Genomic DNA, 18229 nt, shown 5'->3' with positions numbered 1-18229 from the left:
AGGCCTTAAGTTTCGGGGCGGGTTGTAAAGATGGTGATCCTAATTTTTTCCATAATGTCGTGTTTATTATTGAATACGCAGAGCCGGGGTCCCAATCCATAGTGCAAGGTATGTCATTGATGCGTACATCGATTTGTTTGCATTCTCTCTTACGTGTACCCAAGACGCTGCAAATAACTTCATCATCGCTTTCTTCCTCGTTATTACTGATAGATGATGATGATGTTGAGGACTTATGATGTCTTGTTATTTTTTTAACTGATTTTCGGCTCCCTTTTGTATAGCTGATGTATGCCCGTCCAGACTTGATGCAACAACTCTCAAAGTGTGCCTTCGTGTTACATTCTTTACAAATATGGTCCTTGGCTGAACACTGTGATAGGCTGTGCCGTTCTTTCTTTACACAGCGTAAACAATGCATTGGATTTAATTTTCGTGTTGTATTTTGATGTAATGGTACGGTTTTGGTTTTGCTCCTATTTATTTTTTTAATACTTGTTCGTGGTGTGTCTTGTTCTGCCTGTTCTCTTGATTGAGAGATTGTAAAAATTTGTTGAAAGGTTACTTCTCTTGGTATTCCGTCTACCATTTGAATTAAATCAGGCCATTTTTGTTTCAAGTCGGTTTCTAAATCTGGATGATTCAATCCAGTGGCAAAGCGGTCACGTAATTGTCGTTCCAGGAAGTCATTAGTGTAGCCACAATCCCGACTAAGACTTTTTAATCTGTTTGCATAGTGCTCCATCGTTTCATTTTGTTCTCTAGTGCAATTCCAAAATTCTGTTAAGGCTCTATATCTCGTCGTTTTTATGCGATAGAGGTCTAATAATTTGTTACAAATTTCGCTGTATGTAGCTATATCGAAATCAGGCGTTAAAGCCACTTTTAATTCGTGGAATATCTCTGGTGTTAGTAAATTCAAAAGTAAATCTTTCTGTAAGTCGCTGTTATTGATATCAAGAATTTTGCATTTGTTTTCGAAAAAATCAATGTAATCGTCAATTCTGAATCTATCTGGGTTGTATTTATCCATATTGAAATTTTTGATTATACTTATCTTGTTATCCGTATCATGTTTTGTAAAAGGGTCGTTCGTCACGCTCTTGGCTGTTGTATTGCAAGCTGCTGGTACCAACAACTTCAAGATTTGTAAAATCTGTTCTTGCTGATTTTGTTGTGCATGTAAAAATAATGCGAATTGTTCATCGTTCATCTTAATTTCTTTTAACTCGTCGCCAATATAATAAAACAATGTTTTCAAGACATAGCATAAAAATATAATAATGATAGATGGTAAAAATGACAATGTGTTCGAAGTATATTTCAAATAATGGAATATGAAAAAGAAGGTTACAACAAATAGTTAAAATAAATTTCTGAAGAATTCTAAGGTTTATTTAGGAGCTTTATGCAAGTTATGAAAAAAAGAACATAACAATCGATAAAGCACACAAGAAATCGATGCTACGTGATGCATAGCGCTCAGTACTTACAAACTTTATTTATTAAATTGTACAAAGGTTTACTTAAAAATATTACATATATGTATGAGATCGATTCATTGATCAATATTGATTGAATAATCCGCCTCACATCGCGAAACCCGTAGACACGACGACGACGGCGTTTAATATTGCCAGCCCTATTGCATTACACATTATTACATTAATTAATCTGTGCTCAAGTGTATTATTAAGATCTGTGCTTTTAAACTTATAAGAATGACCTAAATGTCTTAGTTACCAGGTCATAAAATCCCTTAAAAAAAGCTTTTAAGCTCTAATTTATGTTAGTTATCAATAACAAAAAATAACTAAAATTAACAAGATGGTATTAACAAGAGAATACAGAATATGCATGCCTATGACTGTAGAAGAGGTATGTTAATTTTATTATCTATATGGAAATAAGAAGGCAAAACTCAATTACAAAAGTTTTTTGGTTTCAAGTCTAATTTTTATCTAAGTGTTGCGTAGATGGATAGCTCACGGTATTTTTGGACAAAATATGTTTTTAAAGCCCGTAAACATTACAATGAGAATATTGCTACCCATCCTGAGACATTCAAGTTTTGACCCTTATCTTATTTGCTTAATGGCTGTCCCACGTTTTCAACTGGAACGTATGACTGCTTCGTGGTAGGAATAGGCAGGGTTAGGGTACTTACCCGTGCGTTTTTACTATACCTACGGGAAGAGCTGGTATTATGATATATATATTATAGGCTGATACCAATAGCCAAAATCGTTTATCCATTTAATTACGTACGGATAGTAGCCAAACTCAGTCCCTTTTGTTTAGGTGGTACTTTGTTTGCTATTAATAATACTTCTCTCTGTTTGATTCTGGTTGTCTTTACAATTGATGGGCTGTTTTTTCATAGAACCCTAAAAATGTTTCTGATATAAAATAATTCCAAGTTACTCTATATTATATCAGAGTGCTAAAAATTCCTCAAATGTATCCCAGTACATAAAATCTTTTGCTTATAATTAACTTATAATAATCTCCAAGAAATATCCTTGGCATAATAAATAAAATCTATTTTCAGTACCGTATTGGTCAATTATACATGATAGCAAGACACAGTTTTGAGCAATCTAGTAATGGTGAAGGTGTGGAGGTGATAGCAAATGAACAGGTGAATGATGAAAAAAATGGTATAGGACAGTTCACTGAGAAGAGAATCCATTTATCTAGGTACAAATTTAGAGTGTAAACTTTACTTAAAATTGTTATTTATCCTTAGACCCTTGTCGGAATGGTCTTGATTATCATTTAGTTGTTTTGCTGGTATATAGCATGCTTTTAAATTTGTTACAAAAAATATACAAAGTACATCTGGTTATGAAAATAACCACTTTTATAAGTCCTACATACATTTCCTGTTATCAATTCCTGATTGATAACACATAAGTAGTACATATTTATAGCCGTAATCTACTGCTTCTACTAAGTATTTCTAATTAATATAAAAATTATTATTATTACAGTCATTTGCCTTATTGGGTCCAATCTATGATACCAAAAATATTTTATGTTACGGAAAAGGCATGGAATTTTTACCCATACACAATAACCGGTGAGTTTCATTAAATACAAAGACTGGTAAATTTATACCAAAGAAATTATTAAACTCACATAACATTTCTTTTTCTTTCATGCTTTCTCACTTGGTATCACACATGATATCGTAGAATACACAGTAAGTATCACTCAGTGAAGCAACAATTGAAGGCCATCTAACATATGTAATAAATTTTGATGTTGCTAATTATTTTCAGTGCTCATTCATACCGAAATTTTCCATCTCTATTCAAACAAGGTATGAAGATAATAATGGGACCACTGAAAATGTAAGTTGTATACCAAAAAATGATGTATTTCAATCTGAAATTGAATTGGTTGGATCAAGACTTCACTTTACTTTAAGCAATAAACTTTCATAAAATTCATTGATTTAATTTTTGATTAACTATAAATTATAACATTAAAATCAAATTATTAATAAAATTATTAAAACAACAACATTAGTACAAAATTATTAATAAATTATATTCACACAGCATGCTATGACATTTTTATTTTTATTTATTGATAGTGCCTTGGTTTCACCTCTGAAGAGTTAGAACAGCGAGAAGTAGACTTTATAGACATTGCATATGATGATATCAAATCACACCATTATAAAGAAGCTGAAGACCCTAAGTTTTTCAAATCAGAGAAAACCGGCCGCGGACCTCTAATTGAAGGGTGGAGGGACACATTCAAACCCATAATGTGTTGTTACAAAGCTGTTTCTATTAAGTTTGAAGTATGGGGCTTGCAAACCAGAGTTGAAGAGTATGTGCAGGGAGTAAGTATTACAGTTCCATTACTTGGAATGGGCACATAATAAAAATCTATGTATTTTCTCATAATTCCTCATTTTGCAACATATTGAATTTCCAATTTAATAAAGAAATAGCTTTTTTTATTTTTATTTATTAACAAAAAGTCAAATCAAAATAATTTAACATAACTCAACCCACACAGTAGAACAGATCTTCCAACGTGCTTGAAGGAGGCACAGTCCCCAAGATACTGGCTACGTTGCCTCGTTGGACAGCCAGACTCACTCTCTGTGCAAAGTACCAGCCAGCCTTAGCATCATGTGTAACCTCCTTCAAGCGTTTGGAGAAATTAAAGAAATTGTGTACATAATTTATTAGTTTCCTACTGTTTGTAATGGATGAATCAATAAATTGAAAATGATTTATAACAAAAAAACACGAAAAGTATTTGCATAAAACTCAAATATGTAAGAATTTTTATTATTATTATTATTATTACAGGCAATTCGCGAAATTTTATTATTGGGACATCGTCAGGCATTTGCCTGGATGGATGACTGGTATAACATGAGTATAGAAGACGTAAGAGAATATGAACGCGAAATGCAAGCCAAGACGAATATAAAGGTGATTATTGGTGCACTGTACTGCACCATATTAGTACACTGTGTATAGGGTGGATGTTAGAGAATTATTGTTCATAGCCAACACAAATGAGTCGTCTATTATCAAAGGTGGCAATCTGTGCATTTGGACAAAAAAAAAATTATTGATATGTCAATACAGATTGATTTGAATATAATCGTCTCCTTCAAAGAATACGGTTCAAAACCTGCATTAAATAAAGGTTAATAGTTAACCTGTTATTTATCTAAGATGTCGTTCCGAAGAGTTTTGTGACTGCCAATGAAATACAAAGTCAATAATTCGTTTTTCTGATTTACCAATCATTGTCCAAAAGTCAGATTGCCGGCTTTGATAATAGTCGACTCAAATGATAATGAAAGCTATTTGCTACAATAACTTTAAAAAAATTACAGAATGGAACTACTATTTTTCTTCTGCAAGATATGTAAGCTGTAAAAAATTAGCGAATGCACAGAGTCCATTAATATTTTAACGTGACTAATATTTTCAGTTGAAAACGACTTCTGAGAATGGTGAAGGGAAATCTGACGAGAGTGACGAGACGAAATCGAATTCTTCGAAACCACAGACTCCGAGAACTCCGAAATCGCCAAAGAGTCCAAGCAGTACTCCGACAGCAGAGGGACGAAGTTGGTTCAATTGGTCGTAAAAATATTAGACAGAGCCACAGGACTAGTACAAAAGTTCTACCCAAAGAAACTATTTTCATATCTTTGGGAAACGAAATGATCATTATATTTTCATAAACCTCATTCATAATGTTGAGAGATTTTTGTTTAATTTATTAGATTCATCTTACTCTTAAACATGACAGGCATTTTTTAAATCATCATTATCATCAAAACAACAACAATCAACATTGTCACCTGGTGTGTTCAATCTGTACTCTTAGTACATTGTAATAGGACTCAATACTCCATACCGTTTGACTCAGACCTGTCAGGGGTATGTTGAACTCTGTAGACTACGAAATTTAGAGACTTGAATGAGCTGAACGAAATGTGGATTGACCAAAAGAATAAAGTATGTTCACATGAGTTTTTTATCCTCACAACATTCATGCTATGTGCATTAGTATTTACAGAATTTTTGGTTTGCAATAACATTCTGTACTTTTTTTATTTATTAACATGCCTTTGTTAGTTTTGATATAATTTCAAGATTATTATTTTGAAAATTTAACCACGTATCAAGGACCGATGATCATAATAAGACTATTGTAGCCTAATATCAGAAATATTAATAGGTACACTGATAAAAATCGGAACAAAAATTTTAGAATATAACCATTTCGTATTTGAGTCGACTATTATCAAAGGCGGCAATCTGACTTTTGGACAATGATTGGTAAATCAGAAAAACGAATTATTGACTTTGTATTCCATTGGCAGTCACAAAACTCTTCGAAACGACATCTTAGATAAATAACAGGTTAACTATTAACCTTTATTTAATGCAGGTTTTGAACCGTATTCTTTGAAGGAGACGATTATATTCAAATAAATCTGTATTGACATAGCAATAATTTTTTTTTGTCCAAATGTACAGATTGCCACCTTTGATAATAGACGACTCATTTAATCTATTATATATTTTCTTAATTATCCATTTTTGTGTAAGTCTTGGATTTTGATGTACTCATCACACGTTTGTTATTTTCATCTTACGCTACGGAAGTTTCGAAACACATAGTCACGGATGACTAAAGTGTTATTCACAACATTTCTTTCAAACATTTCGTCAACTACCCTCATAATTTACAGGAATATGTTATTTTCATTAATATAATTAAGTTTATTTTTTCTTAGATGTTTGTGTGCAATGTGAAGTAGTTTGTCTCGTAGATATTTAAAAAAATGTTTTCCCCAATGCTTTCCATAGATGTTAACATTTATAATTAATGCGATTAAGTAATAAATGTACTTGTTGACAGTGATTTTCTGCTGAACAAGCTATTGTTTAGATAATGCTTTTTAAAGAAGATATTACTGATGACGCTTTAGTAAAAGCTTTGAATATTGTGATTGGAAGGTTTTTGTAGGATATTTACTGGGACTGGAAGGTACTTATTGTTCCTATTAATAATGCATTTAAAAAAAACAAGCGCAATTGAAAATATCAAATTCAAATACAACATTAAAACGACTGTTTATGTTTGTTTAACCTGTCAGAGAATCTTGATCTTTACGAAAGTGTAATAAAGAATGTAATTAATTAATTTTACGGTTTAATCACGCGTTTAACACATTGACTCCCATGTAGGTCACCGGTACCCTACGTGGCGCACTGAAGTATTAATATCAATTTCTGTTACTAAGTGCCTGGATTGCCTAACCTTGCTTTATTTTTATTAATAGCTGACACAGCAGACTTCGTAGTGCCTCAATCGATAAATAAAAGACCTGAGCTTTTGTATAAAATAAACTTAAAACAAACAAAAGGAATCCGTCGCGACGGGAGACACATCAAAGGACAAACTAAATTGTTATTTTTATTTAATTCCGAGTGTTTTCATATTTATCTACCTTTTAAACCCTTTCTGGACTTCCACAAATAATTCAAGACCAAAATTAGCCAAATCGGTCCAGCCGTTCTCGAGTGTTAGCGAGACTAACGAACAGCAATTCATTTTTATTTAAATAGATTATGTATATTTTGGTCTTTTAGGTCTCTTAGGTCCCTTAGAATTAGATTCATTCTCAGTATCTTCGAATTCGTCTTTCCCGGAGTCGACTAAATATTGAGGTTCGTTAGTAACAGAAATCTACATAATTACTTATCTACTTCAGTGTGCCACGAAGGGCACCGATGACACACATGGTACTCAATAAGAACTCGAGAATAAATCGTACAAATAGTTCGAATTGTGTCTTTGACTCGCGACCTGTGACAAAAATATTTTTTTTTTTTTCAATTTTTTTTTCTGACTTATGCTGATAGTCTGGAGATGTTATATCAGCTTCTCCTTGACGTGTAGGGGAGCTCACGGGGTTCAAACCGGGAGTGTTGCTAACACTGACCCTAGCAAGAGCAGTGCTTCGCAGAATCTACTACCGGATCGGAAACGCGACCCACTGAGAAGATCTGGTGAGAAACTCAGTGGGCCGTGTCTATGGGTTAATTCACTCGTCGAGCCCTTCGTCGCAAGCGACGGGTTCGATGAGGACGGTGACCGGTGCTTGTGGTATCTAAAAGCACCGTTAATGGATCGGGAAGATCCGTAATGACGTGTTTAGGGCGACGTCGACTGTTTGCTATTCGGTCTACAGGATCGGCTAGGACCAAATCTGTGATTAATGCTGTCCACCGCCTATCAGACTGCATTATTTCCATTCTACTCTGGGACGGTTACCTTACACCCTTCATAAAGAAATTAACGACTATGCTAATTTTGTTATTTAGTATTTGTCTGTTTGTAGTTATAAGTTAAAACAATTTTTTCTTATATAAATTCCTTATGACGACGAATGCGTCATGTCAGTAACGTGCAATATGAATTTGTATTTAAATTTCTGATGTTTTGTTTAGGTTAATTTCTGTTTCCTTTTATTACATAAGGCTTCAATGTATTATGAAGTGCACTCTACAGTTGATAGTATATTTGAAGGATAGTATATATTACTTGAAAATTTATTTTTTATTTTTTATTTTTATTGCCTTTGTAGGCAGACGGGCATACGGCCCACCTGATGGTGAGTGGTTACCGTCGCCCATGGACTTCAGCAATGCCAGGGGCAGAGCCAAGCCGCTGCCTACAAAAATTAATGTTAACTTGCGTCCTTTATAGCAACAATAGTAATAAAGTAAAGGAGGTTCGATTTGAATGAACAAGACATTTATAAATCTATCGAATTTAAAAAAAAACAATTATTAATAAAATATTATCGATAAACTAGTACATACCTAACAGTCCGATTAGGTACTTGTCTATGGCCTGTGATTCTACAGATCATCAATTTAAGCCTCTATATCAAAATCAGTTAAGCGAATTCTTTAAAATTACGCTACTTTCATTACACTGGCGTGATATTCCAAAGACGAGAGTTATTTAAAGATTGTGACTATGGCTATTTCCTTAAAAAATCGCATTGACGACGTGCGACTGCGCAAGATTTCGGAATATTGTACTTTCGCTAACTTTAGACTGAAGAGTGATTATTCATTCTGACAATTTTTTACATTTTTGTAGTTATTACTCAAATTAAATTGTAGTTGTGTGTTAGTAGGCAATCAAAACGCTTTGTAGTTTAGTATTATATATAAATGCATTTAAATGTTCCAAAAAATATGATCATGTTAATATTTTTTTATCGGAGACATTCCGATGGTATAGCATTAGAATATTGAAATGTTTTTATTCAGATGATTATTAGTGTTAATATGTCGATATTAAATACGTTGATAAATATGAGCTATGCTATTAACTATTATGAATGGTTGTGTCGATGTATCAAAATTTTATTGATATATGTATTGAATGTTAAATGAAACTAAAATATGGTACTTATTTATATAGAGTATGGACCCGTTTTACTTTACTAACAACAAATAATCGTATGCACTCAGAAAGAAAATGAATTGACCCAAAATTAGTTTGGACTATCGTCTTGTTGATTTCTGCTTCAAACCAGATGGCTAGGGCATTGTAGCCGTTATGTCTATGGACTTCGGGCAACGTTAGGCTTGTCAATAATCGATTATTGTCAATAATCGATACGATTATCGATGTATTCTCGGTTGGCGAGAGGCCGTCCCACGCTACCTGGTCGGTACGTAGCCGTCACTCAGAAATATATGGGCTGTCAGTTCTACAAGCCATGTGCCCTGCACACTGTCAATTTAACTTCGCTTTTTGATTAGGCAATTTAACTACAGTAGATTGGGGGGCATAGAGACTAAAGTTAAATAGGGACAAATCTGGGATGTCACAATACTTTTGTTGAGTTGTCAAATTTAACTTTCTTGAACTGAAAATTACTTTTATTTAGTGTTTAGAAATATTAAATATAATAGTTTAATTTCGTCATCAAAGATTTGTAACTCATTAAATATATTAAAAAGATAATTACCTAAAGTTAGGTACCTATCCAACAACTAAAGTGCCCTATCGAAAAACTATTGTCCCCATACGTAACCTTGTTCACCCCAAAGCCAAGGTGAATCGGGTCAAGCTAGTTTTTTTTGTTTTTGTGTATAGTTTGTAATGAACTATTTATAATAACGCATCGTATATAAAAATTTAAGCCTCCGGAACCATGTTAATCTCAATTTTATTGGTATTGGGTTACTAGAAAGGGGGTACTAAGAAAAACCATTGAAAATTTGTGATGGATTTGGAAAGGGTCCCGATTCCCCCAATCTACGGTACGTTTCCTAGTAACATAAAAATATCAATGAATGCAAAGGGTAACTTGTTCATAGTTGAGTTGAGTAAAACTAATAGTAAAAAGTACAAATGAAAGCAGGAAAGCTCAGGGTTTGATTTAAAAAAAAGTAGAACCTACTGATTGTCACAAAAACAATAATTTATGATATTTATGATATCAACAATTTTAATACTGTACCTTTTGTAGGTTATGAATATAATTTTCCTAGTATCGTTATTTGTTGTACACAAGTTTTGTATTTTTAGATTTGATTCGTTCACAGACCGCTTGTTAATGCTCGGCCGCACATTGTAAGACGCCTGTCTGAAAATCATATTAACGTGCACACTATACATAATTAAAGGTCAGTCATACTTTCAACTATTTAATCTCAAACTATTCATGTGTAATAGTACTTGAAACACTCAGCAGACAGTAAAATCGTATAATGTGTGGCAGGGTAAAACGCTGTTCCGTATGTGTATTGTTGTGTAATAAAAAACTAAATTCAAAATCTCGTTTATTTTTTTATCTAAAGTATATAGACAAGATGAATAGCACCAATTAACAATTAAGAATCACAAACTATAAAATACAAACAAATAAAATATAGCTGAGAATTAGCCCCAATCGGTTCTGTAAATTGACTATCAAAATTTAATTTGAAATTTTTTAACTGAAACTTTATTCAATATTCGCAGAAGCATTGGTTTTTATTTGGTTCTGTGTTTGAATTGCGTTTTGTATGAAGTCCAGGTGAGCACCTATGCTGGTGTATATTCCGGGAAGATTCGATACACCGCAGCTCATTCCGTAGCTACTGATGCCTTGTATTAAACCTTCGCATATCAAGGGACTACCCGAATCACCCTGTAAGTGAATATATGAGGAAAACAATTTATCAGGACAAAAATGTACTTAAAAATCCCACTAGTACAGGTAAGTACTATTTAGGAAGTAGGTATACGACATTACTTTATATCGTCGTCTACATTATAGAACTTTCCGATTAAGAGAGTTCCGTTCTTTACAACAAGAAGTAAATGGGAGAAGTGGCAACTCATGATGGTCTTTTTTTAATTTGCCACGCAGTTTAAGATTGTTTCGAGTGTCATCGAAATCGCGAACAGGCTGATTATGCAGGTACTCATGAAATACATATTATTATTTTCTGTGAATTTTTTTCTGAAACTATAAGGTATGGGGTGGTTACAGAAAAATACCTTTGATTACTGAACGAATTAATATGAATTTAGAGATGAAATATGACGCCTATAAAATCAAAGGCAGCTAAACGCCATAATGTCGTAAAATGGATTAACAATGGCGCTATCTTGTTTAGTTAGTTGGACACGCTTTAGTGTTTTCATGTTATAACAAATGCAGCTAAATTTCTAACAAATTCAGTTCAAAAATTTTATTTTTACTCAGTACTAATAAACGAAGTTTTATCATTTAAAATTCAGATTATTAGTGATATTCTCATTCTTTATAAATCTGCTTTAAAATAAAGAATATCGTAGCTATCCGAACAAAGTTATTTCAGCGTGTTGCTAACACTGGCCCAACAAGAGCAGTACTTCGATGGATCGGGAGGATCCGTAATGACGTGTTTAGGGCCGATTTTTGTAGTTTACCTGAATATTTAACAAACTTGGATTTAGCTGCCTTTGATTTTATAGGCCTCATATGTGATGAAATTAACCTGACAAGCATCTACTCCATAACCAATAGCGCACATCATTCCGCTGTCTGGTTGTGGCGCTACGAACGGTCCCAATTTTTGTGTACATTCGTCCAGCGAAATTATTATAACTTCACCGGATGACAACACATCCGATGTCTTCATTGTGTTAACATCCTTGTAACCGTAGCCGTAAATAGTACATTCACCTGCAATGTTATGATTTTTTTACTAATCTTAATGTATAAAATATATATTAACATGTACTATAGGTATCGTTTGATACGACACTACTATACCACTACTACATTACGCTACATCACTACATAGTATAAAACAAAGTCGTTTTCTTTGTCCCTATATCCCTATATATGCATAAATCTTAAAACCACGCAACGGATTTTGATGCGGTTTTTTTTAACAGATAGAGTGATTGAAGAGGAAGGTCTATATGTATAATAACATCCGTTAAATAGTGGAGAAATACTGTTATTTTTGAGGTTTCTAATGTGATGTCGTAAATAATCATTTTTTTCCGCTTACATTGCAAACGCAGGCTGAACCCCACGAGATATCTCTGGAACGGCTTGACCGATTTTGACGAGACTTTTTTATACTAGCTTCGCCCCGCGGTGTCACCAGCGATACGACAATAACCGCGGGTAACATCGCGGGACTCGGCTATCAATAATAAAATTTTGTTTCCGAAGCGAAGCGAGGGCCGGGCGGGTCGCTAGTTAATACATATAGCCGAATATTATTGTAAACATACAATATATGTATTTCAGTTGCATTTAAATACTTCAAAATATTACATTGTAGTCCGATGAATTGCACAGTAACTATGTGAATTCTAAACATTAAGTAAGTTAAACTTGTATTCCTATTAATTAAACATTTCCGCCAATAAAAGATTACTGTATTACTTGACCACTTTAACAGTTAAATAGTTCAATTGTCAGTAATGTGATAGGCATTTTAAAAGCATCATTATCTTCCCACTGTCTGTCTGAATACCGTTTACCTGACACACCAAATGAGGAGCTCGGCAGCACTGATTCATTAAGCCATTCAGAGTTCGCGTCATTCAAATCTAGTGTAATTCTCAACAAAGCAATGTCGTGCGCTTTTGATGCCCTGTAAACATTGTATACCATTGCTAATAATATAATATAATAATAATAAAATAGAGGTAATTTCTAAAACTAGTAAAATAAAATTTTCTTCGTAAACTTCATAATTTACTTAGACTGAAAAGATTTAAATGATTAGGATGTATGAATTAATGAAAATGTCGTAGGTCTTAAAATAAGGGAGATCGCAATCGTTCAACGTCCACAGTCAGAGAATGGGATATACACACGATTGGAGAAATGAAATCTCACGCTAACTAAAAAAACGTCCAGGCGCATTTTTAAATTTTTCTACGACTGTCTCATCCACGGATCCGTGATCCTGCGGAATATCGGGCACTGAATGGGGATCAATCCAACGCTACCTAAGAGTTTGCCCATCCTCTATCAAAGATGCTACTTTGAGGTTCTTGTCGTTGCGGTCTTTGGGGCTGCTTTTACTCAGTTCCCCGGTAACGACAGCGCAAATCTACATTTGGACCGTTCCCGTCACATTTTGAGTAGGTACCGTAACTTTAATTTTACATAAATAATAATAACAAACAATAAAAGATTAAATTTATGTGATGAGGGCACTAAATATTATATTTATTCCCATTACGTTAACGTCCCATTACGTTAACGAACACATGTACCAAAAGTGCCTAGTATTGCCAAGTTATGTGGTCTAAATTTAGTTCCTTAAATTTGTATCTGTTCCAGAAATTTTGTCTTCTTAGGGAAAATAAGCATTTCCGAACATTTTAATGTGGTTTGATCGTATTATATTATAAAAAAAACAAGTCAAACAGCATTTTGGTGTAAAGTAATAAATAATTTGCATTATGTGTTTATGTAGGTATAAAGTTGCAATACGTGTTGAATGCAGTTTTTATCTCATCTTGATTTAAATCATCAATCATTGATAATTGATCGATCATACATCTCGTCTGGCGCATTTATCTCTCGATTCTAAATCGAATCTATAGTAGTTATCAGAAATATTGTGATACTACAAATAAATGTTTGCATTACTTTTTGTTTGTCGCAATAATATGAAATTGTATAATAATATAGCCCCACTAAGTTTCTTACCGGATCTTCACAGTGGGTCGTGATTCCGATTATGGTATTATAGATTTAGCGAAGCATTGCTCCAGGTAAGGCAGATGCTAGCAAAGTCTCCCAGGCCCAGGCGCGTTTGGTGAAGCTAGTATAACTCCTCGATATTACTAACAGTAGGCAAAATTATATATAAAAAGTAGAGAGAGTAGAATAGTAACCTCGACTTATATCTTTTTTTTTTATTGCTTAGCTGGATGGACGAGCTCACAGCCCACCTGGTGTTAAGTGGTTACTGGAGCCCATAGACATCTACAACGTAAATGCGCCACCCACCTCGTAAATTCGAAAAAATCTATTGAAACTAATGTTATTTTTGAAGTCCTCGTGTCATAAGGGCCTGGTGCATTCCGTATTTTGCTATGCGACTGTACCTGTTGTTCGAATCACGCAGGCAGGTACCAATTTTTCTGATGAAATGCGTACTTAACAAAAATGTTAACGAATGATTTCCACTGTGAAGGAATAACATCGTGTAATAAAAATCATATCCGCAAAAATATAATTTGCGTAATTACTGGCGGTACGGCATCTTGTGTGCCCCCACATATAGGTACCATAACACTGCCTATTTATGCCCTGAATAATAATGTGAATAGGAGTGAGCAGTTCAGAGCGTTGTTCAGAAAAAAACTAAGGCTTAGCACTCTCAAGGCGGGTGATGGCTTTTAAGTTGTTATCTATGGGCTTCGGTGAACATTTAACACATCAGGTGGGCCGTTTGCTCGTCTGTCTACAATCATAGCATCAAAGTTATAACACCACTAAACAATGCAAGTTTGGAATAATGATTTTCTGCATTGTTCGAGATTTTTGTGTACATTTCAAATTTTAAATCATAATGTTTATACTTCACCTATCATACAGATCATTTGTTATAATTTGCGTAATTTTAGCTATTGGCCTAGTTTCACCATCTCTGATACAGTAATTATTAAGCTGGAGAACATAATTGTCTTCAGATAGATGTACACAATGCGCTGCTGTTATGGCGAAATTCCGAGAAAGAACCACTGCCCCACAAAGATGTTCCTGTGTGTCTCTCCTATGTAAGGAGCCCACACGAGGTTCGGTACCTGCGTAAGAGAAGAAACTACGCAATTACATGCAATCCATAATTTGGCAGTAGCGCAACTTGGCCATGTACCTCGCGATATAATTTCGCGATTTGACTGTTTTTCATGCTAAGCCAAATAGTAACGTTGTATTAGCTGCGATTTTATAGTTGAACAGTAAAATTTTCATGATAAAATTGTAGTACAACATATTTTTTGTTTTTAATATAAAATATTTTGTTTGGGTAACGCTTTAGTTATTAAGAAAACATGCGGCTGAAAAATGGGTCTATTTAGACATTTGACAACTTCCGGCCGAGAATAGATGTTTTATTTTAATCATGTTCCGACACTACTTCGAACTAGTTTTCTTTCAGTGAGCTCACGTCCCACTTTATGTTACATGGTTAACGAAGGATATAAACATCACAACTTGAATGTCGTAACACGCCTTGAGGCATGAGGTCGAAGACTCAATTGTATTAAACAACGGCTGCACTCTTCAAAACGTTACGCATGACTGCTTCCTTAGAGAAATGCAGGATAGTGATTTATGGATATGCCCTACAGCACCAGTCAAGGTATGGTTTGAATAAATATTTCTGAATTCTATATAGTAATATATTAATATTCATTTGTAGGATGCAGTAATTTAATGTTTGTATAATTGCATCATACGCTACTTTGGCCACGTTGCCCGCAGAGGTGTAGACAACTTGGAACGTCTGATGGTCACTGGGAAAGTAGAAGGAAAACGTCCTAGAGGCCGGAGCCCCAAACGTTGGTCCGACCAGATCTCCGAGCAAACCAGCGGACCACTTAGCGCTGCACTATACCAGGCAACTGACCGGAACCGATGGAGGCTAACAGTCGACAAGCTAAAACGGAGTCACGATCCTCAGCAATGAGGGAGCGATGGAGAAGAAAGAATTGTTGACTAAACTTTGTTACGGTGCGAATTATTAAGCCTAGTTTAGATTAGTAATGTGAGTTATGGAATTAATTTTATAACTACCGCATCGAACTTCATTTCCGTTAACAACTCTCTTAACCCGTCGACATTCTGTCAAACCACACAACTTAGTAAACAATACAATCAGCACTACGCTAGTTTTAACACTTGCACCATAAAATTTATACATTATAAAATTATTACGATCGGCGTTATCTGATACGCTGAAGTTAATGAAACCTGTTTTAATAACTACGATTACTTCTATTAACAAACATTATTTTTGTTTTAAAAACTTGGTTACTACAAAAGGAATCGTTTGTTTAAACAACTGTAAATACATTTTATGTGAAAAATGCGTAATATACAATGAAAAAACGTTATATATATACATATTGTGTGTTATAGACAAGTTTAAATTTCAAAAACTCATACAATACAAGTACCTACATAGTCTTTTAGGCTTTCAAAAACTGCTTCATCGTATATAGGTACATTTAAGTTTTCTATAAAACCATAAAAGTTAGTCTCATGAGGTACTAATTGATCAATCGATATGTTCCGTGATTATTTACCCGCTTTATATAATTGTTTCTCTTAAAATGTAAGAAAATTGTACGATAAAACATTTTTCGTTAGTATATTTAATCCTCAAAAAAAAAGACATATATCAAATCCGTTTTGTTATTTAAAAATATCACCATGCATTCCCCAAGCGTTTTATTACGTTTTTTTATTACGCTAGGTTAAAACTGAATAGGACGAATATCCTTCGTGTTATATGTCACTGAGTAAACGGGATAGAAATATTTGTTACAGATATGTACATCTATCAATAGTGGGTGCAAGGGAGATATAGTACCTATTGCCAAGGGCGGAAAAGTAATAATATGCTAAACTTAACCTGAAGAGTCAATAGTCAGTTGTTAAATACATTTTTGTGAATTCGCAGTGTACAATAAGTTGCAAAAGTACATAGAATATACTGAATCTATGGATATACTAAAATAATCACATTAACTTATACTTAATGCCATACGTTATTAATAGGTTTATTTTTGGGCTTTTTTTGCGATTTTTTTGTGACATTCCAGCATCGCCATAACCGGTGGGTGAACTCTAAGGCTCGAAGGCAGCTGCTTCCTTTAAAACATCTTTTACTGGATCGGAATCGCGATCTGTAGAAAAGATGTGGCGAGAAACTGAGCGGACTAACGTTGTGGGCTAAGTGTCGCGTTTCGTCGAACTCGGTGTAAGGTGTTGAAGTAATCGAGGTAACCTGTGCTTTGATTCCTGCTATCCTTAGAACTAATAGCCTCCAACAATATCAAGTCTGGATTATTAGAATTCATCAGGTCCTGTGTAGGATAACAATAGTTGCTGGCTGCTGTATGAACGAGTGTGCTTAGTGCGAGTTTTTTAACGTTATCGATAGCGTAAAAGCTATGTTAAATCTGTATGCAGTTGGAACAGCGCCCCTAGCAGCAAACATTCCAACTGCATTCAAATTTGAATTAACTTTTACTCTATCGAGAATATTTACAAACTCGCACTAAGCACACAGGTAAAGACTGTAGTTAGCTCTCAGTGGGTCGCGTTTCCGATCAGGTCGTAAATTCTTCGAAGCGCTGCTCTTGCTCTAGCAAGTGTTAGCAAATTCACTCAGGTTGAGCCCGTGAGCTCACCTACCCGTCCGGACGTAGCTGGAATAGGCCCCTTGGCTACCAGCGAATAAGCGGGGGAAAAGATTAATTAAAACAAATTGCAGTCATGAAGCCAAGACCGACTCTGCCTTCGTATATCTACGGAGTGCTCCCGTATTGTTGAATTAGATATTATTTGAGTCGATAACTGTTATTTTGACCATTATTTATTACTAGTATTTGCCCAATAATCGAAATTTCACTAGTATTATTGACAATTCAATATTTAAATTCATAGATGGAATACCATTTTCCTTTGGTTTTATTATTGGTAACACAATTTTCGTCTCTTTTAACAAATTGGTTGATTGTTATTACATACATATTTTCTTAGATGAACACTTAAGTTCGTCAATAGCTACTAAACAACAAAAAAAGAAAGGAAATCGGTTGACAAACAAGAGATAACGCTACTCGACAATTTTTACTTTTTTGATAAGGTGCCTGACTGTATCGACATTTTTTACGTGAATCACACTTGAGCTTCTTCAATAGCTACTAAACAAAAAAAAATCGGCTGACAAATATACGAGAAAATAGTACTTAACTGTTTCGTCATTTTCTATTTATAAATAGATAACATTTATTTGTTGATTACCACATTTCCTGTTAACGGCTTAAAGTATTTGAGTAAAGATCATTTAACATTATTAGCATTAAATTAATTATTTTAATGCAAACTAGTTTATTTTTATCAACAATAACTTTGATTCTGTATAACTTACATTAGTATCTATGTAATCCTGCAGCTAAT

General features: G+C 34.1%; 2 protein-coding genes across 2 annotated transcripts; one reads left to right on the top strand and one right to left on the bottom strand.

Moving 5' to 3' along the window:
• Positions 1-1690: 1690 nt before the first annotated feature.
• On the top strand, positions 1691-10361 carry LOC101738951 (cytoplasmic phosphatidylinositol transfer protein 1). Its single transcript, XM_004932087.5, has 8 exons — positions 1691-1878; positions 2552-2700; positions 2994-3082; positions 3198-3205; positions 3285-3356; positions 3602-3856; positions 4335-4460; positions 4972-10361. Exons 1-8 carry the CDS (start codon positions 1828-1830, stop codon positions 5128-5130), a joined length of 909 nt encoding a protein of 302 aa, XP_004932144.1. The 5' UTR covers positions 1691-1827; the 3' UTR covers positions 5131-10361.
• Positions 10355-16039, bottom strand: LOC101738361 (enteropeptidase). Its single transcript, XM_038012470.2, has 6 exons — positions 15836-16039; positions 14622-14841; positions 14140-14220; positions 12556-12668; positions 11553-11740; positions 10355-10717 (listed from the first exon to the last, which is right to left on the bottom strand). The coding sequence occupies exons 1-6, from the start codon at positions 15960-15962 to the stop codon at positions 10532-10534; spliced, it is 915 nt and encodes a 304-aa protein (XP_037868398.1). The 5' UTR covers positions 15963-16039; the 3' UTR covers positions 10355-10531.
• Between the last annotated feature and the right edge of the window lie 2190 nt (positions 16040-18229).

Source organism: Bombyx mori, chromosome 8, assembly GCF_030269925.1.
Source record: "Bombyx mori chromosome 8, ASM3026992v2".
In the NCBI taxonomy this organism is placed as follows: Eukaryota; Metazoa; Arthropoda; class Insecta; order Lepidoptera; family Bombycidae; genus Bombyx; species Bombyx mori.
This window is presented reverse-complemented; position numbering and strand designations above follow the sequence as displayed.

What these genes read in the sequence shown, in the direction of transcription:
- LOC101738951 (XM_004932087.5), top strand. Translation starts at nt 1,828, where the DNA reads ATGGTATTAACAAGAGAATACAGAATATGCATGCCTATGACTGTAGAA. An exon ending in AAGAGAATCCATTTATCTAG is followed by an intron (nt 2,701 to 2,993) that starts GTACAAATTTAG and finishes TTATTATTACAG; the next exon opens with TCATTTGCCTTATTGGGTCC. An exon ending in TTGAAGAGTATGTGCAGGGA is followed by an intron (nt 3,857 to 4,334) that starts GTAAGTATTACA and finishes TTATTATTACAG; the next exon opens with GCAATTCGCGAAATTTTATT.
- LOC101738361 (XM_038012470.2), bottom strand. Translation starts at nt 15,962, where the DNA reads ATGTATAAATTTTATGGTGCAAGTGTTAAAACTAGCGTAGTGCTGATT. An exon ending in CTGCGTGATTCGAACAACAG is followed by an intron (nt 12,669 to 14,139) that starts GTACAGTCGCAT and finishes CAATGTTTACAG; the next exon opens with GGCATCAAAAGCGCACGACA. An exon ending in CTCCTCATTTGGTGTGTCAG is followed by an intron (nt 11,741 to 12,555) that starts GTAAACGGTATT and finishes ATAACATTGCAG; the next exon opens with GTGAATGTACTATTTACGGC.